This window comes from Coffea arabica, chromosome 11e (genome assembly GCF_036785885.1).
Source record: "Coffea arabica cultivar ET-39 chromosome 11e, Coffea Arabica ET-39 HiFi, whole genome shotgun sequence".
Taxonomy (NCBI): domain Eukaryota; kingdom Viridiplantae; phylum Streptophyta; class Magnoliopsida; order Gentianales; family Rubiaceae; genus Coffea; species Coffea arabica.
Genome location: NC_092331.1, coordinates 60,059,205 through 60,081,161, shown reverse-complemented (window position 1 = coordinate 60,081,161; position 21,957 = coordinate 60,059,205). Strand labels below are relative to the sequence as shown.

Below are 21,957 nucleotides of genomic sequence, written 5' to 3'. Positions count from 1 at the left end.
TATAAAATGTTCTCCTACCATATTTTCATACTGGCAAACAACCTCAGTAAGAAATAAACCAATTACTGTAGTTGATTTCATGGTAATGTAATTATAAACGAGACTCCTGCTCGCATCAGGCATGGCCGGCCTACGACGCCAAATTAGTGAATATTCCTTACCCCCCCTTTCCAGGGGGGGAAAAAAAAAAAAAAAAAAAGCTTGACGAGTATACCATAACAAACTGACAGAAAGAAAAAGGAAAAAAAAAAGCAAAAATGAACCAAAAAAGATATTACACAGCCATATAAATAGCAAAGTTGCAGACCCTCTTTCCTAGCAAATTCATGCATTATTTATTTCCCTTCTCTCCCTCTTCTCGCGGCTTCCGAAGTGAAGAATTTAGGTTGAGAAATACATGTGAACTCATGCAGCGCCGGTTCGGTACGACCAACGTAATTTTTTTTGGGGGGGCAATTGTTTTATCTTACACAACAGTATCGTCTTCGTCAGACTTGGATGACATTCTTTTTCTTTCTGCTTTTTCAGGAAGAAGCATTTGGAGACATTGATCTTTCTTGGAAAAGAAATCACTCAATCAGAGCACGTGGGAAAAAATTCTTTTTTTTTTTTTTCCTTTCCTTGTGGTCTGGACATATTAATTAAGAAGACATGCACGTCCCACAATAAATAAATAAATAAATAAGAATCCATGTATGAAAACATAAAAATATTCCACCAAATTTTCTTGTATACGCTTTGACTTTCTTGAAAAATTGGACAGTATTATTCCACATTAGTAAAACAAATTCCCAAATATCTCTATGACTCCAAAAGGCACCCCCGCTCATCCGGGTAGTTTCCTTTCCTAACCCTGGTAGCTGCACAAAACTAACAAGGTCTGGGACTCTGGCCGAGGATCAAGACTGCAAGTACATCGCAAGCCAAATTATCTCCAGCCACAGCATTGCTCTGGTTATGTAAAATTTGAACATAATTTTGACCCTATATATTTTGTTGGCCTTTTGAGTATTCTTATGGTGAGAAGTGGCAGTTAAGAGACTAGAGTGGAAATCATTGCCCATCAAAGGACTAGCATGACAACAAAGTATCGGAAAATTTACTTTTCAAACTATTCTTTTCAATGTACATCCAACAAAACTAAGCTTTGTGATGCAAGAAACACTAAAAAAAATTAGGGGAGAAAAACCAGCATGAACGAAGTTGCTGCGTTCTGTACCAAAATTTCCCATGTTCCCTCAGTTACATGAATGTCTCAGATGAAGTCCACAGAGGAAGGGGAGAAGCGGATGCGGTCATCTACTCGTACAGGGCTGGCAAAATCATCTGCCAACTCGGATGGCTCCCCCATGTTTTCCAGTTCAAACAGCATTCTATACTTGCCCTGTAATGTGATGCCATCTAAAAGAAAATAGAGACTTCCTTTTCATTCATCTCAAAGACATGATCTCTAGCATCTGTTAGTGCAGTCTGCAGCGATATATAATTATACCCTTTTAAGTATGCATTAAAAGTGGAAAAGGAGAAACCATCACGAGGCAGAGAACCGTGCAAATTTTACCTGTCCCAATTTGGTGAGGAAGTTGCTGGCAAAATTTAATGAAGTCAGCCTAACATCTTCATTGGCCTTGAGTGCCTGACCAATAGCAAAAGCTCCTTCATCCTGTGCACAAAAATGATGTCAGAAATGATGCAAGGCAACAATTTACACTGTCTGAAAATCTAATGCAAAAATAATGCCGTACTCTGATTTCATTGAATCCCAAATTTAGCGTTGTTAGAGCTTCATTTACAACCTTCAAGCTACGAGCTAGGCATATGGCACCCTAAGAAATACAAATTCAAGAAAATAAGAGATCTTCAGCATCACATTTTTAGATGAGCATACTAACGAACTGCAACAGAAAAATATATCATTATTCTGAAGCAAATAACCTCATCTCTAAGTCCATTGCCTCGCAGGTCTAGAGTTGATATGGTACCGTTGTACTTCAGCATATCAGCAATGAACTCAGCACCTTTGGCTCCAATCTGCAAGAAACTAATACATCATCAAAGAGCTCCTTTACAAGGGCCAAAGCAGTCAAAATTTCTCAGGTTACCTGACACCAACCAAGCATAAGGTTTTTTATATTTCCATGAAACTTGAGAACCTCAGCCAATGCCTTCACTCCATCAGGACCAATGGGGTTATAACCAATCTCCAACTGTGTGTGTGAAAGAAAGAGACAGATCTGACTTGCTAAGCAACATTCTAAATTCCAAAACAATGGAAAAACAAGGGAGGTAGCAACTAACTGAAGTAAGGACAGCATTGTCCTTGAAAACTTGTGCTATGGCAGCGACTCCCTTGGCATGGATGTCATTTCCCCCCTGTGAAAGTCCCTCAGGATCGTGACCATTCTAACAGCTAGTTGTATAGCTTTTCAAAATATGCTAGTCTTCTGAAACAATTACATCACAAAAAATGATAAAAGTACCAAATCTATGTCGGTCACTGAACGGTTCTGCCTCAAAGCCTCTGCTATTTTCTCAGCTCCCTAACAATTAGTGACGAAAAAGTACTATTAGTTTTGATCAATTTGCGTTCCAATCAGCTAACCTCTTAATTAATATTATTGAAAAGCAACATTTAAAAACATCTTTCAAGACATATATGTTGATATAAAATTAAGAAAGGAGAAATGGGAAAATGGAGTGAAAATCCATTAATTTTCTGCTTCTCAAATATAGCTTGGTACATTTCTACAAACACTTGAGATTCAAGGTAGCTACATGCTTTCTTTTTTTTGGTTACAACAAATTATTTCATTCCTTTTGCAGAATGCAAAGAACTAGAAGAGAAACAACATTAGATATTTTAGTTATGACATGTGACTTAAGATAGAAGCACCAACATAAATTGCCTTAACAAAGCAAGCAAAAACTCCGAAGTCTTATAAACATAAACATTCAAGTTTTCCCTCATTTAACCTTATCATCATCTCCATTTTCCCCCCCAAAAGTCCCTCCCAAAAAAAAATGAACACTTTATCCATTCAAGTAAGTGAACTATCCTTTACCTCATCTCCAATATCATTCATGTAGATATTTATCCAACGTAAGCTTTTGCTTTTTTTTACGTACTCAGCCACATGAAATGCTCCTCTTGCACTGATTGAATTGTTCCCAATGTCTAAAGAGGTCACTTTCCCTGTAAAGTACTGTTAGTGTTGAATATTGTAGCACTGACATTTTATGATAGACTGAAAAATAATAGGTTACAGTAAGAACCTTTATGTATAGATAAGCCGATTATCAGAGCACGAATACCTTCATCTCCAATAGAGTTCCCATGTAAAAAAAGGTCCTAGGCATTTCAAGAGCAATGCAACCTCAGTTAAACGGAAACAGGATGTTAGAATATAAGGATACAAAAAAAACTGTTGCTATGTCATCGTATTATTCACTTCAACATAGCAACTAACAAGGTTTGGCTTAACCTTTGAGATTGAAACTGAGTAGTAATTCATTGTTAAAGACTTTACAGCTGTGTCCCATGAAACCCAAGTTATAAGCAGAGGTGCAGACACCATAGTCTAAGAGACACATTAGCGGACACTAATATAGATTTCTTTTTGTTTCACTACATAAATAAGCAATATAAAGTTGGGCAATGGAAAATTGAAGAAAATTTAAGATGCTTTGCAAGACTAATCCAGCAAACAATAATACTAGTAAACTATGTCTGACAAACAAAGCATAATGAACACAGATTATAAACCAAAAAGCATCACCGTTCTACCTGAAACTGATTCATCTATGTTTAAACACAAGACGAACAGATTAATTCAGTTGAGGAAAATAATTTAGACATTTCCAATATCTACACTTATTTTTTCATATCAAACATATCTTAGATTTATCACTATCATTCATAAATTTCCAAGCATTGCAGATTCCATGTAGCTGTTCATGGGCCACTACCCTTTTATGGTCATTCATGCACAATAGTTCCATCTGCAGATGTATCAAGTTGCTAGCCATATGGTCAATTAACAGGAATTCGGGTATGTGAACGATTATTGAAGCCAAATAACCAACAGAAACAAAAATGGTTTGTCATCTTCGCATTTGTTGGAATTTTAGATGAAAAGGACAGTAAAATTTCACACGGTCTTTTGGTCTGGGAATGGGAAAAAGGGGTCAGAAAGATGAAGTAGAAGTTTACCCTCAATGACTTGTTCCCCTCTAAACCTTTAGCAAGAGCAGCAGCACCCAAAGGACCACCATAATTTCCACTTGAATAATAACAAAGACAATAAGACAAGTATTACAAATCCAAAAGCACATGCAACGTGCTAAAAGCAGTAAACCGAATTTTCAGGAGCAATTAATTAAAAACCATTTGGCCTGATATATAGTTTGAGAAAACTCTTCTTCATTCTTATGTGTAAGGGAGCATGTATAACCAACGCTACAAGGAAAGGGAGATATCTCCTATGAGATCTACTTACTTGAGATACAAGACCTGTATGCTTTTATTCTCAAGAAGTGCTTCAGCAATGCCTGAAAATCCCTACCTCCATTTCCAAATAAACAACAGAAGAAGAAGTTTAGTAAAGATAAAGATTAATCTATATAGCATTGACAGTGGAAATGACATTAAAACCATACCGAGTAATCAATGAGATTGTTGTTGAGTTCAAGAATACGCAAAGCTGAATTTTTCTTCAACAACTCAGCAATAGCCTTTGCTCCCTGCAATGAAGGTGATCTCATGTAAGCAAATTATTTTCAATGAAGTTTTTTAGCTTATATTTGTATTAAAATATGTGCAGAAATCTCATGCCACATTGAAGTTAAAGGAAGCCAACCTCATCAGCCAATCCAGTGCTGTTCAACTGAAGCTTTTGAATACTGGAATTTTCCAACAGAACATCACGTAAGTACTGCAAAGAAGAATGTTTAAACATTATATCACCCCAAAAATTCTGGGAAAGAAGGTCACCAATGTCTAGCAGCAGCTTTGGTTAAAAAATTTTGTCTGAGCAGTTACTAACAGCATCATTCATACATACTAAGACTTATAACTAACTTCACTTAACAAGAAGACATTAACTCAATTCTCAGTGGCCACTTTCTGGATGAACTAGATTCTATTACCAGAAAAAGAAAACAGAAAAAAAATTGAAGACAAACTTCATCAGGACTCTTCTATGAATTATAATAATTCAAATAGTACACATGCATCCAATGTTCAGGTCCCAGCCTGTATAAGCATTGCATTTGTGTCCATGCAACATAATATAGACATAAAGTCTACAGGAGAATTGTGCAACAGCAGCATATGCAGCCCCCTTAATAGACATATAAGAAAAACATATTGGCCAGCTTGTGTGCCCCACCTAACAACAGTTTCTCCAGGTATTAAACCACAAAAAAGAGAAACACAAGAATTTCAGAAGCAACGTGATCTTAAACAGTTAAAGCATGGATCTCAAAGTGTCAAAGTAGACAAATGAGAATCTTAGCTGTCATGCGCAACCAATGAACATCTGGATAACAGCTTGAATAACCATATCTCATCAAAGAAGATCTCAAAGTTAAAATGCAAATTCAAGGACAACATTCACTAAATAGAACTTTTAAAAAGCATTGTTACCTTAGCTCCTTCATCACCTATGGGATTCCCCGAAAGATCCAGAGTTTTTAGGGCAACATTGGATTGCAAAACACCATCAAAAGCCTTTATTCCATCAGCAGTTATTCCATTAGCAGCAAAGCTGACTTCCTCAGCAGTCTGAGGAACAGAAGCACAAATCAAGGGATCATTGCTACATAATCCAGGACTACTTACATAATTTGACAACATGGTTGGATCTTTCAGTTTTCAATGGACATATTACTCCTGCTTATGGTGTTCTGTTTTCTATTGCTACCAAATAAGCACATGCATACGTAGCCACTGTCAGTCCTTATACCTGGTTGTATGCCAAGCCCTCAGCTAAAAAGTAAAGTCCATCATTACCAAAGTTACGGCCTGCCAAAACCTTATTGTAAGTCAAACCAAAAATTCTGTGAAAAAAAAAAAAAACAGTTTGCTAATATCAAAAGATGATGTATTTTGCCGAATAAGATGAAAGATTTAGTTAACCCAGCAAGCTAACACAAGTTAGGATGTACAATGTGGACAACATAATTTACTCAAATACTTGTGAAAAGAGTACTAGGGCGCCAATTTGGATAATCAGCAAGGCAGAACATCAAGAACAAAGGAAAGTAATTGTGAAAATACAGTTCCTCACTAGTGTGATAAAACAAATTTCAATATCCATGTATATATGTAATAATAGATATGGAGTTCAAGGCAATGCAATATACAAGCAGCAGTATGAAAACTCATTGAAGCTAGATAAGGCAATTACTCCACATTACCTGACATGTCAACTGTTCTGAATAACCGAAGTTCTTTGGCAAACTCATTTAGCCTCTGCTTGGATTCTATTTCAACCTTCGCACCAAAAGCAGATAATAGATTGGTCCCAGGAGCAAAGGACCATTTCACTCCTTGAGAAGATCTGTTTTCTTCTGACAGAGAATTTTTTCGTTTTGGCACAAGGACTTTCTCCACCAATTTCCATAGAACTGTCAGCTGAAAAAACAAATTAGTAGACCCCTTGAGAATATTTTTTATTTTTTAGATGAATAATTGTTTAGGGAAGCGATCTAAGAAAATTGACATAGGATCTACAGATTGGTGAGATCAAATTGCCAAACAATCGCCTGTTGACACCAATCTTACCCACCAAAAAAGGGGGAAAATGCAGGTTTTACACTTTAAAGGATGAGTCAAGAAAAGACAAAATGGAAGAAAAAATCAAGAAAATGACATGTTATTGCAAGTATCAATATACACAACGAAATGAAGTAAACCCTAGAGCAAAGAAGCAAAATAGTTATTACAATGAAACCTACTTTCACTATCACATAGGTTAATTTTACTTGCTGAAGCACATTCTTACAGAAAATTCAGTACTCAATAGACCATTCCTACAAAATATGATCAAAATCGAATTTCTTTGGCTTGAAACTGCAAAAGGATTACAGGAAATGAAAACTTGAAGTACAACAGCCAAAGAGCACTTTCAAATAGACATGTTTCTATTTAGAATAAAACCAATCACTGTTCTTCATTTATTATAATTCCTCAATATTCAAAAGTTGCACAAATAACTCTAGCAAGATGTGTATACCGAGGTCAATCACATTATTGACCAAACTCGTTGGGCACATATGAGCTGCTATTTCAGGTAGTTCCTAGTTCCTACCTTCCCAGATCACATTTATGCAGCCCGAAGTTTCATACTTGCAAGAGTAACGCTATAAAGCTGACTCATATAAGCACCCAACAAGAGTATTAAGAAACTATTAACAATTGGAGAATTTTTTTTTAAAAGGACACACTCTGGCCATTGATAGTGGTAACAACTTATCACGATCTGCTGTTTGGAAGATAAACAATGTCCCAGGTGTATCAAACAGGAGCTGTAGTGCAAAATGCATATAACAGCATAGAGTGAAAGACGCATCAGTGTTCAGTACCCTAAAAATATGCTAAAATAAATTTAAAGCATAATATTATCTTAACAACTGAACCTTTAATTAGCTATTCAATCAAGACAACCACATTCTCCATCAATTCACATTATCTTCATGCATAGAAATTAAACCAAACCAAGCCCACTCCAATTAAAGACCATAAAATAAAGATTAACAAAGCAATAAGCCAAAAAAAATAATGAAGAAAGAAAGAAATAGCCATACCGAAAGTGCCAACAATGAATGCACCAGCTGGAAGAATAAAAGAAGCGATTTGCATAACCGGCGCAGGAAGAGCCGGAGCTTGACCTTGGGATTCTCTGTAAACTCTTCGAGAGCTCGCCGACCGCCGGGAAACACCGCCGGAAGCTGCTCTAACGGTCAAGGATATTTTTCTTGTACTTCTTCTATTGAGTGGAGCAAATGGAAATAACTGGGCACCCCGCGCAGCACAATAGCGCGATGAGCTACTTAATGCTTGGCCATCTTGTAGCGTTTGATTCCACTTATGCTGCCATAAATTAATCTGGAACTTCCAGAAAACAATGGGAACAATTGAATTTTTAAGCAGTTTTGCACTAGTATGTACTTAATTCTGTTTTTTTTTTTTTTGGCAGGGGAAAGGGTCTTGAGATTACCTTCGCAGGAGAGTGTAAAGATAGCGCTGTAGATGAGCCCATTTGCATAGAAAGCCGACAGGCTTTTCTTTTTTTGGTCGTAAGGGGGTGGAGGGGGTGGCGGGGGCGGGGGAGGAAGTGCTGCAGAGAAGGGGATAGAGTAGCAGAAGAGTACAGAACGGTGATGACTGACAACGAGAGAGTGATATATAAAATTGTCTATAAAATTGATTTTGGGATGGATTCGGCCTTTTGCTTATTGGATCACAACTGGGCTTTTGGAGGTACAATTTGGGAGGACGGCCACTTGGAAAAGATTTAATGGAAGTTTAGCTTTACCATGGCCCATAATTAAGGTTTTGTTACTCATGCTCTATTCTTTTCTTTTCTTTTCTTGTTTTTATCAGTAATCTCAACTCTTTAGTCACTTTTTGTCTTCATCCTAGTTCTTCATTGTTGTATATTTTTTGTGGTACTTAGTAGTTTTTTTTTTTAACAAACAATTTTGTTACTTAATATGAAATACAACAGTAGCAAATGCTATTTCATCAAAAATTCATTAGTTTGATACATTTACTAGTACATATGCTTGAAGTGTTCGCTGTGAGATATGATTGTAAGTTAAAGAGATAATAGTAAAAAGAACCATCTAATTGAAATTTGGCAAAAATTTGTTGGAATGTTTGCAAATCAATAGAGAAAATTTGGCACTTTACACAAAACTAAGTTTAGAAAGAAAAAAAAAAAAAAAACAGAGCGCACAATAGTTAATCCTTTTTTAAAAAGAAAAAAGGTAGTTGAAAGATATTACCCAAGGCATGGAACTTAAAAAGGATATCTTATGTCTTTTTTTCCTTCTTTTTTTTTTTTTGAATTACGTCAAGAAAAAGGGGAAATGGGTACGGGAAATTGCAGTTGTTTACAATTACAAATTCAAGCCCACTCTTACTTTTCCTGCTTGATGCTTTAAAGAGTAGAATCCCACTTAGGCCTCAGCTAATGCAATCATGGCATTGTATTGTACCGAGTCAATCATTCTTCTCTTCTCATCGTGGTTGTTCTAACTTCTAATCAATAATGATCAAACTCAACTGACATTTTGACGGAAAAAAAAACTTAGCAAGCTCATCAAGGGACAAATAAGGCTAGGTCTACTTTTTCATGAGGTTGACATATGGAACTACTATATCTAGGCAATACTGTGATTAGTTTGTTAATGCACGTACATCTCCAAGCTTAGCATATTCTGATAGAAAATGAGCATGTTAAGTGGTCCAATGAGCCATAGTCTAGTCTTATCTGAATAGTAAGTCACCTCCACCCGAATATCATTGAATTTATTATATAACCTAGCCCCATTTGAGCCATAACATTTGTTCAAATGAAGGGGGTTGCATCTGAGCCACAGCCTAAGCTTAAGCAGACATAATAATGATACTTGCATTAGTAAAATGATTGTTGACCTTTTCTTTTCACAAAAAAAAAAGAATGAGGATCCATCATCCAGTTGATTGTTACATGCACAAAAATTGACGTCAACTAGGGATTGGTTGTAAGAACATGCATACATACATATGCAGTACAATCTGCACAGCTTCCGTACAGGAAGTTGTACGGCAATGTTCTTAACGATCATTTGTACTACTACTGCTACCATATGATCATGTAGAGATTGCAATCATCTCTACACCCGAAATTGAGCAAGCAATAACTAAGATTGCTCTGACAATTTCATCGACATCCAATTTAAAACATGGCTTTCAGGTTCTCAACGATACCATTTGCTGCTTGTCTTGTTATTTTGGTGGCTGCTGCAGCGGTTGCAGCTCACGAGGGCCATAACCATGCGCACATGGCTCCTGCTTCTCCGCCTTCTCCACCGTCTGTAGGTGTACTCAATTCTTTCCCATCAGCTGCGCTTGTTGTCTTCAATTTGGTGGTTTCATTGGCCGTAATATTCAGGGAAAGGATTTGAGATCAATCCCACTCGAAAATAATTTGTCTGTGATGGTTTTTGGTTTTATACTTCTTTCCGTGTTCCATTTCCGTCTTTGCATTTTCACCGTTGAATAGTGGTTTGGTTGTAATGAATGGAGATACGTGGTAATCCTTGTAGTACTGCGACATGCTGGTAATGCGGAACTTTGATTCATTTCTTTGGTTTTCTTATGTTCTCAGCAAACATTTTTTTTCTTGACTTTGTGGTCTTGGGTTCTAATCCCCTTCTTAATCCCCCACCCCTTCCTGCTAAAAATAAAAGAAATAATAAGAAACTTTCTTGAATTTTTAACCAATTATTTCTCCCTAAAGCGTGACTAATTGCTACGTGGTAAGCTGCCTTATAAATATGCCAATGGTAACCATCACGGATCCACTTCTCATTTTCCTTATAATGGGAATGATTGATGAAGATCCCACTACGTCAAGAAGCAAACTTCCTGCCTCGACGTTTTCTTTCTTTTTTCTTTTTTGGGGCATCAGCTCGTATATATATTATCCAAACTATTTCAATTCTAACAGTTCAAAGCCCGGATCTGATTAGATAGGTAACCAAAATTCTGCTGGAGTGGAGATAATCATGTTAAAAGCCTAACTAGCGGAACTGTTAAAATGAATAACCTGACTCAGAAGAGCATGGTCAGTCACGAATGAGATTCCATTATCAGGATTAATCTTGTCAATTGCATAAAACCCGATAATCAGGATTGTATTAATAGTGAATGAGATTCGATTATCAGGATTAATCTTGTCAATTGCATAAAACTCGAGGGAAAAAGAACAAATCGTTGTGGTCAACCCGTATGATCATTTGATCTTTTTCTACTATCTCCGATTCGATGAATGATAATTACAATCCATTCAGTGTTAAGAACGTGAAAAAATTGCTTTACCTCTTTTAGATTTACAATTGCTTATGCAAATAATTACATCTATTTTGTTTGCATAAACAAAAGATAAATATAAGACAACTAAGTATAAAAGCACAAATAGCGTTGGAATCTTATACCTTAATATAAAGGAGAATAACGAAAAGTCTCAAACAACTTACCGTTTAACCGAAGATAAATCTTATACACCATACACTCCCTGCATTTTTTTCACCAGGGAAAAACAGTCAATCAGGGACTTCGTCAAGAAGTCAAGTGACTATATGATCCATGTTTGAACGTCTGTATGTACTAAGCAATAATGAAGAATTCCAACTTCAAATTTCTGTCTCCCTATGAATTAGAGCACATTGACAAATTTCGAAGGTATGAATAGGCAAATGTAGTATGTAATGCTGCCCCAATGGGAAGTACGTCCTCATCAATGGTGTAGTATGGACTATGTGGAGGATAAATAGCTCCAATCTTCTCATTTCTTATTCCAAGCAGGAGGAAAGATCCGGGTATCTTTTCCAAGTATGATGCAAAATCTTCACTCCCTGTGAAGATAGTTGCTACTTTTGTGTTCTCCTCCCCAACAATCAAATTTGAAACTTGTCGAGCATGTTCGTAGATTCTCTCATCATTTACTGTTGGAGGTAACGTTGGATGCTCTTTCCCGTCAAAGTCAATCTTGACTGAACACCTATGTACAGCTGCCTGCGCTTTTATAACCTAGCATTTGCAGGAAAATAGCGTGATGTTAGTTTCTTCCTTCAGGTTCTTGAACCTCAGCAGTGTTTTAGAAGAGCATCTGTTAGTTACCTCTTCTAGTCTCTCTCTTAGATCATGGAAGCCCTTCCAACCAAATGCCCTGTAAGTGCCAGCTATAGTAGCTGATTCTGGAATAACGTTGTAAGAGGTCCCTGCTTGGACTACTGATACTGAAACCACCTGAAATTTCTAGCTTCGCTTAGCTAAACCCCAGGAAATTACAACAGATTTTTTGAACTACACAGTTTTTTTTGCTAGGTCAATCTTGAAAGAAATTGTCGAAACTTGAAGTCACCTGTGAATCCAATGGATCAGTCTCCCTTGATATGATATGCTGCAAGCTGATGATAGATGTTGCAGCTGCCAAAATGGGATCGATCGATTCTTGGGGTGCAGCAGCATGACCACCCTTTCCTTTTATTATTGCTTTAAAGCTCCCACAGCCGGCCAGAAACTGTCCTGGCCTTGACGCAGCAACACCAATGGGAAATTTGTGGATGATGTGCACACCAAAAATTGCATCGACATCTTTTAGTACCCCTTCTTTTATCATGTCCTTCGCTCCTTCACCTCGTTCCTCAGCCGGTTGAAATATGAGAATAACAGTGCCCTGTGTCAATGATCAAATTTTGTGAAATTGCAAACAAGTGCAAAGATGCTTCTTGCTTCTTCTCTTGATTTAAAATTGTGGAATGTGCAAACCTGTAAGCTGCTTTCGAGTTCTTTTAGTATCCTTGCAGCACCAAGAAGCATTGAAGTATGTGCATCATGTCCACAAGCATGCATTTTACCATCTACTTGGCTCTTATGTTCCAGATCTGCTAATTCCTACATGCGGGTAGCAAATTGCAGTTTAAGTTGCGACCTTACTATTACGTACGAGATTCGAGTTTTAGATGGTACTCACAAAGTTACAATGCATTATTCTGCATATAAATCTAACCCTTTTTGCTTATTGCTGAGTCACGATGACCAAAACTAAAACTTCACCACTTGCAAAATTATACGTGGCACCAACTCCTCAAGATTTCACAATCAACGGGAAAACAAAAAAAAAAAAAAAAAGAAAGGAAGGAAGAAACTTATCTGCAACATGGATGATTGAGGACAGCAGAGACTCTATCAAGATATGACTACCAAGACTCGCTAGTAGCAGAAACCAGAATATGAGCAAAGAATTTGGGTCTGTACGACTGACAAATACCATCAAGAAGTCACCTTGTTTTTTTTTTTTTTGAGGGTAGTCACCTTGCTTCAAATGACCATTTTGGTGGTCATTTGAAGATTCCTTCTGCTGGAATGTTTAAATGATTGTCATGATTAACTCCTGACACAAATATTTGCTTTCTTCCTTTTCTGTTTTCAAGGACTTCTTTCCCATTTCCTATTTTTGCCTGGAATTGTTTAGAGCAGCGAAATCACAATTGACCATGATATACATATACTCAGCAGCTCAGGAAAATGCCAATTTTGTTAAATCCACAATCAGAATTAGTTAGTAATTTTATTTGTTTTGGCAAGGGATTAATTTCTAATCTCCTTTACAATTGCATAACTAACCTGAATGGGTAGAGCATCCATATCAGCCCTGAGAGCAACAAATGGTGGAGAGCCGCTTCCAACAGCAGCTACTACGCCGGTCTTCGCCACCGGCCACCGGTACTTGATTCCCATTTCCTCAAGCTCACGCCTGACCAGAGAACTGGTAGCTAATTCCTCATAAGCAAGTTCCGGGTTCTTGTGAATTTCCCTCCTTATCTTCCTCATCCACTCCACCATCTCCGGTTCATTGGCCAACCCTATTACACAGTCTTTCAGGGATGCATTTTTATCAGCTAAAAATGGATTCAAACAACAATTATCACTAAAAGTTGCAGGCTGAAAACCCAAGCAGAGTGGTATGGCTGCAGATAAACTACTGATCAATACTAACACGATAAGTAAAACTTGGAGATTTATCATTTTCTTGAAGTTACTAATACTTCCTAGTGCTATTAGTATTTCTTTGTCCATCCGGATAGAGATAAGATAACCCATCTCCACTTTCTTGGTGAAAAGCTTTTGTTTGATTTTATTATCCTTGTGACTCCTGGGCTTCACAAATCACGAAACATTTTATCCGTGGGGCACGGAATACGGAGGGCAGCGAGACAGCAGGTATGAGAAATAAAAACGTGCATAATTTGGTGCGTGCAATGGGATCAATACTGAAGAAATCGAAAGTCTTTGAAGTTGTCATGTCATAATTAGCTGAGCAGCCACTAAACTTATACTTTGAATAGTTCAAGAAATAAATAAAAGTTAAATGACCAAAATTATACCATTCGAAAAGCTCAGCAACTACTTGAATAATTTGTTCTATTTGAAAAGAAAGATCTTATTATGCTTGCTTAATAGGTGCACGTTTTAATGCAAAAAAATATAAATTATTATACATAGGAGGATTAAGACAAGGAGAAGCAGTAAAATGAAATCTAATTGACTGAGACGGTAAAGAATCTCCATCTATGAAGCATATGGGTAACAAATTGTTGGCAAGTTGTCTCTCAATCGGCAGTTGCGGTCAATTTTCTTTTTTGGGTCCCTTTCAGACTTTTAAGGGCGGCCAATTCTTTTCTATCTATCATAATTCATAATATAATCAACGTACGACTCCTCCAGTAATAACCAATAAAATTAAAACTTTCTACTATTTTATTGGGAGGCTAATTTGAGGTATGAAACCGTGCAATATTAACGATGCATGGCCAAGAAACTGAATAACAATGGACAAATGGAGATCTCTGCATACAAATGATGGCTTAAATTTGACAGGAAACGAGGGAAAGTCGGGTGCCAGAATTATCTTTGGACCTGTAATTTGGAAAGTTTGTTGCATGAGAAGCTAACCAAGTCCCATACATCACTAAATTCAAGCACCATATCTCACATAACTCTCTGTTTATTCGACATAGCTACCTCTGAAAAGGGCCTGCTCACGGCTTTCTTCCAAAATTTTCAAATACAGAAGCCATGATACTGCCCTTGTTTCTTCCGCTGTTTCTCGTTTCATCCATAACCTTAATTCCCACAGCACAATCTAAGCTTTCTCTAAATTATTACAGCAAAACATGCCCTGCGTTCCTTGATGTTGTACAGCAAATAATCACCGACAAGCAACTAGCAGCTCCAACTACAGCTGCTGCCACTCTCCGCCTCTTTTTCCATGATTGCATGGTCGGAGGATGTGATGCATCCCTTCTAATCTCCTCCACTAGCTCAAACAACGCTGAACGAGATGCAGATGACAATCGATCCCTCCCCGGTGATGGATTTGACGTCATTGTGCGAGCCAAAACTGCGCTCGAGCTCAGATGTCCTGGCATTGTTTCTTGTGCTGATATTCTGGCTGTAGCTACAAGAGATTTAGTCACAATGGTTGGAGGTCCGTTCTATGATGTTCGCCTTGGGCGGAAAGATAGCTTCACCTCCCATGCCATAGATGTAAAAGGCCATCTTGCTACGCCTAACATGTCAATAACAGAAATCATTAACATCTTTGCATCGAGAGGGCTCGATGTAAAAGACATGGTGGCGCTATCTGGTGCACATACAATCGGATTCTCCCACTGTTCACAATTTAGCCATAGGATTTTCAACTTCAGCACGTCTTCGCAGTTTGATCCATCCTTGAATCCTAAATTCGCCAGAGAGTTACAGAAATTATGTGCTAACTACACGAAAGACGAAGAAATGTCAGCCTTCAATGATGTTATGACACCAGGCAAGTTTGACAACATGTACTACTCCAACCTGCAGAAAGGATTAGGAGTGTTGGTTTCTGATCAAGCTTTGGCGTCTGACCCCAGAACTAAACCTTTTGTGGATCTTTACGCAGCAAATCAGACCGCATTCTTCAGAGACTTCGCTCATGCAATGGAAAAGGTGAGCGTGTTTAGCGTCAAGACTGGGAAAAAAGGAGAGGTGAGGCACAGATGCGATGCTTCCAACAATCCCCAAGCCAGTTAGGAAAATCTTAGACTCTGAATCTAACAAAATTTTATGACGTTGTCGACAAGATGAGTAGGAAGCAATATGGTGTATATAACCCGAAATGATTTATCCCCCTGCTTATGTTTTAGTCTTGGAACATTTCCTTGTACCACTACAATGAATTTTCCTTTCTTGATCTTCACCACTTCAATGTTTTTCCCATTCTAATATTTATTTATTTTATGATCCACTGAAAACAAGCACAAACGAACAATGAAAAACAGAACGCAATAAAATCTGGTGACGAGGGATCCATGGCGACTTGCATCCCCATCTCCCTCCATTTCTTTGTTCCCATGATAAGCAACATAGCCACAATCAAAGAATTTCCCACATAATCTAGATCTGGACATCAAAGAACGCAACACTGGAAGCAGCTATATTATTATAGCTCTACCCTTTTTGCCTTGTCACAAACAACACCCCCCACCACCAGGCTCATCAAATTTGATGAAAGAATATTTTCAATATATGGAGCAATTTACAGGCATGATGGATTATCCAAAAGTAGAGAATTACAAGAGGGGGGAAAAACAGAGAGATTTTTACAATACAATATGGTGCCATGCTTCACGTGTCCACATTCTTTGGCAACATAACAGCATGGAAATTTGTCAATCACTGGATACGATCTGAAGCAGGAAACTACACCTCAATTTTCCAGAGCAACTCTGAAGCACTCGCGGCAGGTTTCACTAGCGAATATAGAGTTGACCTCACAGGTATATAATGTATCCAAATCTCCAAATGCTTCTTCATGGACTTCAAAAACCAATGCGCTTGAGTAGAAATAAGATATGAAGATAGCTACATGTTCAATTTCTCACCCTATCAGCAAGACTTCCTTTTATCCACCTTTAAATGAATATTAAACCATTTCTTCTTCTTTGATCGGTCCCTCGAAGGCTTCTTGTCTTTTACATGGCCATCTTCACTAACGTCCTTAGAAGCATTCCGACTCTTACTTCGACTACTACCAGTCCGCTTCGTGGGGGGAGCAGTCGTATATGAAGCATGTATTTCATTTCTCTGCTTAAGAAGCTCATCGATCTGTAAAATAATAAAAAGAAGTCTGAGAAACAATTCAGATTGATGCAGAAATGGATTGTCCTCCTGACAAGACTCCTGATTACAAGCCAATCCTGAAATTTCCAAAAGGAATAACTCACCGCTTGCATTTCTTGTGCATATCTACTAGTCATCTCTGTAAACTGAGATAGTACCTGCCAAAGCAGGAGGAGGAATGTCAGCTAGACAGCCAATTGTGAAACAGCCAATGAAAATTAAGCTGGAGTCCTGACCTCCCGGTATTCCGTTTCAAACTTGGAGAGCTCCACCCTTTTGGACAAAATTTGAGCTTCCACACCTCGAAGATTTTCTTTCTCCTCTGTGAAAGGTGCAGCACAAAGCGCTTCAATGGTGTAGCTTGCACTTTTAAAAAAATTATCACCTGCATTAACCACCAAGTATTCCAGCATATAGGTGAAGTCAGACAAATAGTCGCACAAGGTTTACGTACAATTACATGGACTAGGTAAAAGTAAGAGAAGGTACCATAAACAGCAAATACATGTGTGCCAGCTTTTAATTCATTTACTTCACACGGTTGAAATCCATCCAGTTTCTTGAAAAAAGCAGTATCTGGATCTTTTACAGCTGCCATCTGAAGTGAAAAGAAACCAACAAGTAGCAGATTTCAGTAACACAGTAGAACTTCAGGAGCAAAAGAATGTGAATAACAAACCTTTGCTTACCGAGTTGCATGAGTGATCCATGCGATAAACAGGGAAACCTAGAAAAAACATGCCAGCAGATGTAACCTTCCCCGTTTTTGCACCATCCTCCTATACAAAGATAGACAATGATATTTAGTAGAGAAAAAATACAATTGAAAGAGACAACAAGGACAAGTACTCAAGTGTTATCACCATGTACTGTAGATAACCAACTGAGAGAGCAACTCATTAGACACCCAACCAATATTAGTGTACAGGAAATCAAGAAGCCACAAGACAGCACCAAACAAGTAAAGTAGCCAGTAACTTTCAATGTTTTCCTGGCAAAATTTAGAGTGTAGACTGGACCCTTTGCACCATACTTATAAGTTTTCCCAATCCAAAGAAAAGGAGAAGTTTGATGCAGAGTTTCTACAGTGTCTTCACTTATTCTTCTTCAAAAACACCAGTTGCAGAAAGAAAAGAAAGAAAAGGTAAAATCACCTGCAGGGCAAGGCTCAATCCACCATTTTCTTCTTGATCAAAGTACAATAGCTGCATAGAACAAAAAGCATACCAATTAGACCAATGGATGCCTCCAGAAAATAAACATTCAGCTCTTTATTCAAATTATTGTGTGAAAAATTACAGCTTTACCAAGTGTCATACAGCTCAAGCCAATATTCAATTGGTAACAAAAGAAATGCTACCCAAGCAAAATGAATAATTATTAAACTATTGCACCAAAAGAGAGCGAAAAAAGTAGTTGTTTCCAAGAAGAAAATTAAAGCTAAACTAAAGTCGAATTTGGCAATTCTTGTCTCTACTTGTTCAAACAAATTTAGGCTATATTTGGTCACTTGAGCAGAAGAAGAGTTAAACCAGTTTTCCAAAATGAAAGAGTAAATATTTAAACAGTTCTAAATATGCAGCTCGAGCAGAAAGAAAACCAAACTGGCACTCATAGTGACAATCATCAAAAAGAAAGCAAATAGAAAACTAAAGTTTCAGTTTGAAATGTGTGCTACAGTCCAACCATGAACGACATCGAAGAAATAAGGATGCATATACCATAGTAGAACAGAACATGTTGCGCACAAAATCTACTTGATAGAACTAAAATTGGTCCAATTGCCGGATAAAAAAGGAATATTGGTTAAAGCCCTTAACTTTAATAAATATGGGAGACCCCAATACCAGTAAGAGATAGGAAAATCCTGGAAAGGAAACATAACTTAAGGGTCAACTTCATACAAAATATGCATTGATAACCTCTTCTGCAAATTGGCCTACATTAACATCTGAGCAATGATAACTTCACCACTTTGAGTACCCCACAACCACTTAGGGCCCCAGAACTAGAAAGACCCGATCAAAATTTAATAGCTACTCTCACATCTAAAAAGGTGGAGTTTTCTGCAGTCAGTCTACTATGTACTTCTGTTTACCACAAAGATTTGACCATACAGATTTTTTTTTTTTTGCCTCTCTTTTCATCATATAACAAATCAATACGAAGGTATATCCTACAAGATGTTAGCATTAGTTTCAACAGACCTTGAACTTGCTTTTATCTGTTGAGTGCACTCTGCAAACAAACCCAGCCTGTGCTTCCTTTTCTGTTAAAGTAACAGAATAGAAGTGAGCACATTGCTTTTCAACCTGTTAAAAGAAGAAAAAAGGTATGAACAGAACATACTTAACGAGAATGAACACTTAAATATAGAGAATGGAATCGAACCTTTCTGCACAAAGCTTGTCCCAAAGGAAGCGGCCGGATGGATACTACACCATTTAATGCCTCCTCCAAGACTGTGGCTGACACTGTAGTCTTTATTGGGACGCCAAGTTTACTGCATGGACGTCAAATGATATAAATTAGTTTGGGGCAAGTCATTCTTGTATTAAAATTGTAATCCTGAATGCAAAATGGATAAAGAGCAAACAGATAGAAAAGCTCTGATGTAAGCTTACCTGAAAAGTGCAGCAAACATGGTATTTACAGCTCCTAAACTCGAAAGATCCAGCTCCAGCTCCTGACCTTCTGCTTCAACAGCCTGCCAAAAAATAAATTAGATTCACTGTGGGTGTCATATGATCATACTGATGAAAATTACAATTTTTTTTTTCAAAAGCAATGCATAAATCAAGTTCCAACAGCAGATGTGTACAAGTCCGTTTACCTCAAAACCAGCTGTGTCATATTGTCGTCGTTTATCTGGATCGGACAAAATATTATATGAAAAGGTAGCCTCTTTGAACATATCTGCTGCTTCAGGATCATTTGCATTCTTGTCAGGATGGTACCTAAAATTATATAAACCTCAGGATTGCTAACACTAACAAAAAAAGTTTCACTCAGAAAATTCATCCAATATGACATGCATCCATAAAGACACAGGCACCAATCATCTGACTACAATGACGATATTTTTCATTAATCATCTGCCACGGCAACAATAGAGGACAAATATGTCATTGATTTAGAAAGTAGTGCATACGCTTAGAGCAAAAACTAAAAATTCTAACATCTTACAGTAGCTCTACATTAAGACATATATTTCAACTATGAATAAAGAGGCAACAAGACAAACTTGAGAGGAATTGGAAGAAGCAATAGAGTTGGAAGATGGGCTCGGTGACCAAGTGACAGCAGTAGTTGATATTCTACACATCTTTATTATCTGTTTTGTGGTTTTGCTAGTATTTTCCTGGAAAATAAAATATTCTTCTCTTCTTCAGCTCAATGGAGCACAATAAAGCAGAAAAATGTTTACGTTCTACACATTTCAGCTAAATAACCACTTCTAATCTGAAAAATTATGGAGTTAGTATATCTATTTACCTTTTTAGTTCCAGTTCATCCTCTTACTAGTCATAAATCATAAGGATGAAAAAAAAAAAAAAAGAGACCACGAAAATAAGAAGCAGCTAAACCTTACACTGTCCTTACTCCTTACTCCCTCCCTCATGGTGATTCTTCAGGAAAGTGAAACAACTTCGAACTGTAATTTTACTTTCAAATTCTTAACTTTCAAGTATCTTTACCAATTGGGACTTTTGGATAACATAAAACAGCTAGAATCTCAATTAGGTTGTATTCCTTGATTGTCAACTCAAGAATTCACAACCGTATTGTTCAAATAAATTGAAACACCTTTCAATCACTCTGGTCATCAACCAAAACAGTTCCTCACTTTTACAAAACATAAACTATAAAATGCAATGTGGCTGCATATTTAAACCAACCCAAACGGCAACAAGATCCAATCTTTACAACTATTCTACAGGACCCCACAAAAGATAAAAACCTCCAAAAAACCTAAAATCCAAAATGCAAGTAAAGAAGTAAAACATCAAAATTAAACATTTAAGCCCATAAATAGCACAACAAGAAATTTACATACTTCAAAGCCAATTTTCTATAGGCGCTCTTGATTTCTTGATCTGTAGAGTTCCTCGTGACCCCTAAAACCTCGTACGGGTCTCTTCTCACCTGCTTAGCCGGGTCCGGTTTCTCAGGCTTCCATTTGTGGCCCGGCATTCTCCTCCTCTTGCGATATCCCCAAAATAAAAGAAACGAGAAAACAGCTAGAAACAAGACAGGATTCACAAAAAGATTTGATTTTCCAATAAAATCTTGAATCTTCTCAATCAGGAGATGGGATTTTCCAGGAAACTTGGATGATTTCCGGGAAATTATGTAATTCGGAGGCAAGTTTGCGGAAAATATTGAAAACCCTAACAATGGCTTCCAAGTTCCCAGCTGGAGCTTTCAAAGACAAGGAAGGAAGAGAGAGAAATTTTTGTTTTGTTTGTTTTTGGAGAGACAGAGGAAATGGAGGGGAAATTAGGTGGCAAGTTAATTAAGGTCTTATTCTGCTTTGCACCCATAAATTTTCTGTTCCCTTCTCCTTTTGCAACCAAATTTTGTACTTCTGACACCAACGACCTGAAATTATCACAAGCATCCCAATTTTTGGCCCAATTGCCAAAATTACTTGGTGCCTAATTTGATGCAATGTTTTTAAACTATGACCAAATAATGAACCGAAAAACCTTTCGATTCGTGGTGCGATCAATTCAACTGCTTCAACTCTAGTTATAATTTTTTAGTTATTTAATACTAATAAAAATTTTAAGCAAAACTAAAATACATTATTTTAGAAAAAAATAATAAAAACAGGTTGAACCTTTTGATTTTTACCATTTTTTATCGTTTCAACAGATTTTTGACTGGATTTGACCGATTCAATTGATTCTTTAAGCTTTTTATTGAATCAAATCGAAGGCATGGTTAATTCGCAATTCGATCAGTGGAACCAATCGATTCAATCTGATTTTCAAAACATTGATTTGATATTGCCACAC

At 37.3% G+C, this 21,957-nt stretch overlaps 4 protein-coding genes across 6 annotated transcripts; 1 reads left to right on the top strand and 3 right to left on the bottom strand.

Annotated features, from left to right (window-relative positions):
* Positions 1-1,077: 1,077 nt before the first annotated feature.
* On the bottom strand, positions 1,078-8,319 carry LOC113717231 (uncharacterized). 3 transcript variants are annotated; one of them, XM_072072711.1, is made up of 18 exons: positions 8,220-8,319; positions 7,807-8,107; positions 6,418-6,627; positions 5,964-6,022; positions 5,645-5,782; positions 4,857-4,931; positions 4,657-4,740; positions 4,497-4,558; positions 4,211-4,280; positions 3,274-3,349; positions 3,063-3,193; positions 2,481-2,540; positions 2,299-2,373; positions 2,103-2,207; positions 1,936-2,031; positions 1,746-1,826; positions 1,562-1,663; positions 1,078-1,401 (listed from the first exon to the last, which is right to left on the bottom strand). In XM_072072711.1, the coding sequence occupies exons 1-18, from the start codon at positions 8,265-8,267 to the stop codon at positions 1,300-1,302; spliced, it is 1,875 nt and encodes a 624-aa protein (XP_071928812.1). In that variant the 5' UTR covers positions 8,268-8,319; the 3' UTR covers positions 1,078-1,299. The 3 variants fall into 3 exon arrangements, with proteins under 3 accessions (XP_071928812.1, XP_071928811.1, XP_071928813.1); XM_072072710.1 differs by having other exon boundaries at positions 7,807-8,113; positions 8,220-8,316; XM_072072712.1 differs by having other exon boundaries at positions 1,078-1,470; positions 7,807-8,113; positions 8,220-8,313.
* A 2,867-nt stretch (positions 8,320-11,186) lies between these two features.
* LOC140021486 (IAA-amino acid hydrolase ILR1-like 2) lies at positions 11,187-14,030 on the bottom strand. Its single transcript, XM_072072446.1, has 5 exons — positions 13,400-14,030; positions 12,542-12,667; positions 12,135-12,449; positions 11,891-12,019; positions 11,187-11,800 (listed from the first exon to the last, which is right to left on the bottom strand). The coding sequence occupies exons 1-5, from the start codon at positions 13,874-13,876 to the stop codon at positions 11,420-11,422; spliced, it is 1,428 nt and encodes a 475-aa protein (XP_071928547.1). The 5' UTR covers positions 13,877-14,030; the 3' UTR covers positions 11,187-11,419.
* An 814-nt stretch (positions 14,031-14,844) lies between these two features.
* LOC140021426 (peroxidase 31-like) lies at positions 14,845-15,847 on the top strand. Its single transcript, XM_072072190.1, has one exon. It carries the CDS (start codon positions 14,852-14,854, stop codon positions 15,845-15,847), a length of 996 nt encoding a protein of 331 aa, XP_071928291.1. The 5' UTR covers positions 14,845-14,851.
* A 470-nt stretch (positions 15,848-16,317) lies between these two features.
* LOC113717124 (chaperone protein dnaJ 16) lies at positions 16,318-21,426 on the bottom strand. The gene is made up of 11 exons (XM_027241784.2): positions 20,994-21,426; positions 19,770-19,893; positions 19,561-19,643; positions 19,328-19,439; positions 19,144-19,248; positions 18,091-18,141; positions 17,626-17,715; positions 17,426-17,534; positions 17,173-17,321; positions 17,041-17,094; positions 16,318-16,921 (listed from the first exon to the last, which is right to left on the bottom strand). Exons 1-11 carry the CDS (start codon positions 21,128-21,130, stop codon positions 16,703-16,705), a joined length of 1,233 nt encoding a protein of 410 aa, XP_027097585.2. The 5' UTR covers positions 21,131-21,426; the 3' UTR covers positions 16,318-16,702.
* Positions 21,427-21,957: the final 531 nt, after the last annotated feature.

Bases quoted from the DNA above. Each gene is read 5' to 3' on its own strand.
- LOC113717231 (XM_072072710.1), bottom strand. From the start codon at position 8,267: ATGCAAATGGGCTCATCTACAGCGCTATCTTTACACTCTCCTGCGAAG. The intron at 6,023-6,417 runs GTAATGTGGAGT...AGGTTTTGGCAG, and splicing joins CAGAACAGTTGACATGTCAG to GCCGTAACTTTGGTAATGAT. The intron at 4,559-4,656 runs GTATGGTTTTAA...AAATGGAGGTAG, and splicing joins ACAATCTCATTGATTACTCG to GGATTTTCAGGCATTGCTGA.
- LOC140021486 (XM_072072446.1), bottom strand. From the start codon at position 13,876: ATGGGTTATCTTATCTCTATCCGGATGGACAAAGAAATACTAATAGCA. The intron at 12,450-12,541 runs GTTTGCACATTC...TCATTGACACAG, and splicing joins AACTCGAAAGCAGCTTACAG to GGCACTGTTATTCTCATATT. The intron at 12,020-12,134 runs GTGACTTCAAGT...TAGAAATTTCAG, and splicing joins CTGATCCATTGGATTCACAG to GTGGTTTCAGTATCAGTAGT.
- LOC140021426 (XM_072072190.1), top strand. From the start codon at position 14,852: ATGATACTGCCCTTGTTTCTTCCGCTGTTTCTCGTTTCATCCATAACC.
- LOC113717124 (XM_027241784.2), bottom strand. From the start codon at position 21,130: ATGCCGGGCCACAAATGGAAGCCTGAGAAACCGGACCCGGCTAAGCAG. The intron at 19,644-19,769 runs GTAAACGGACTT...ATTTTTTGGCAG, and splicing joins ATGACACAGCTGGTTTTGAG to GCTGTTGAAGCAGAAGGTCA. The intron at 19,249-19,327 runs GTTCGATTCCAT...TTCTTTTAACAG, and splicing joins GACAAGCTTTGTGCAGAAAG to GTTGAAAAGCAATGTGCTCA.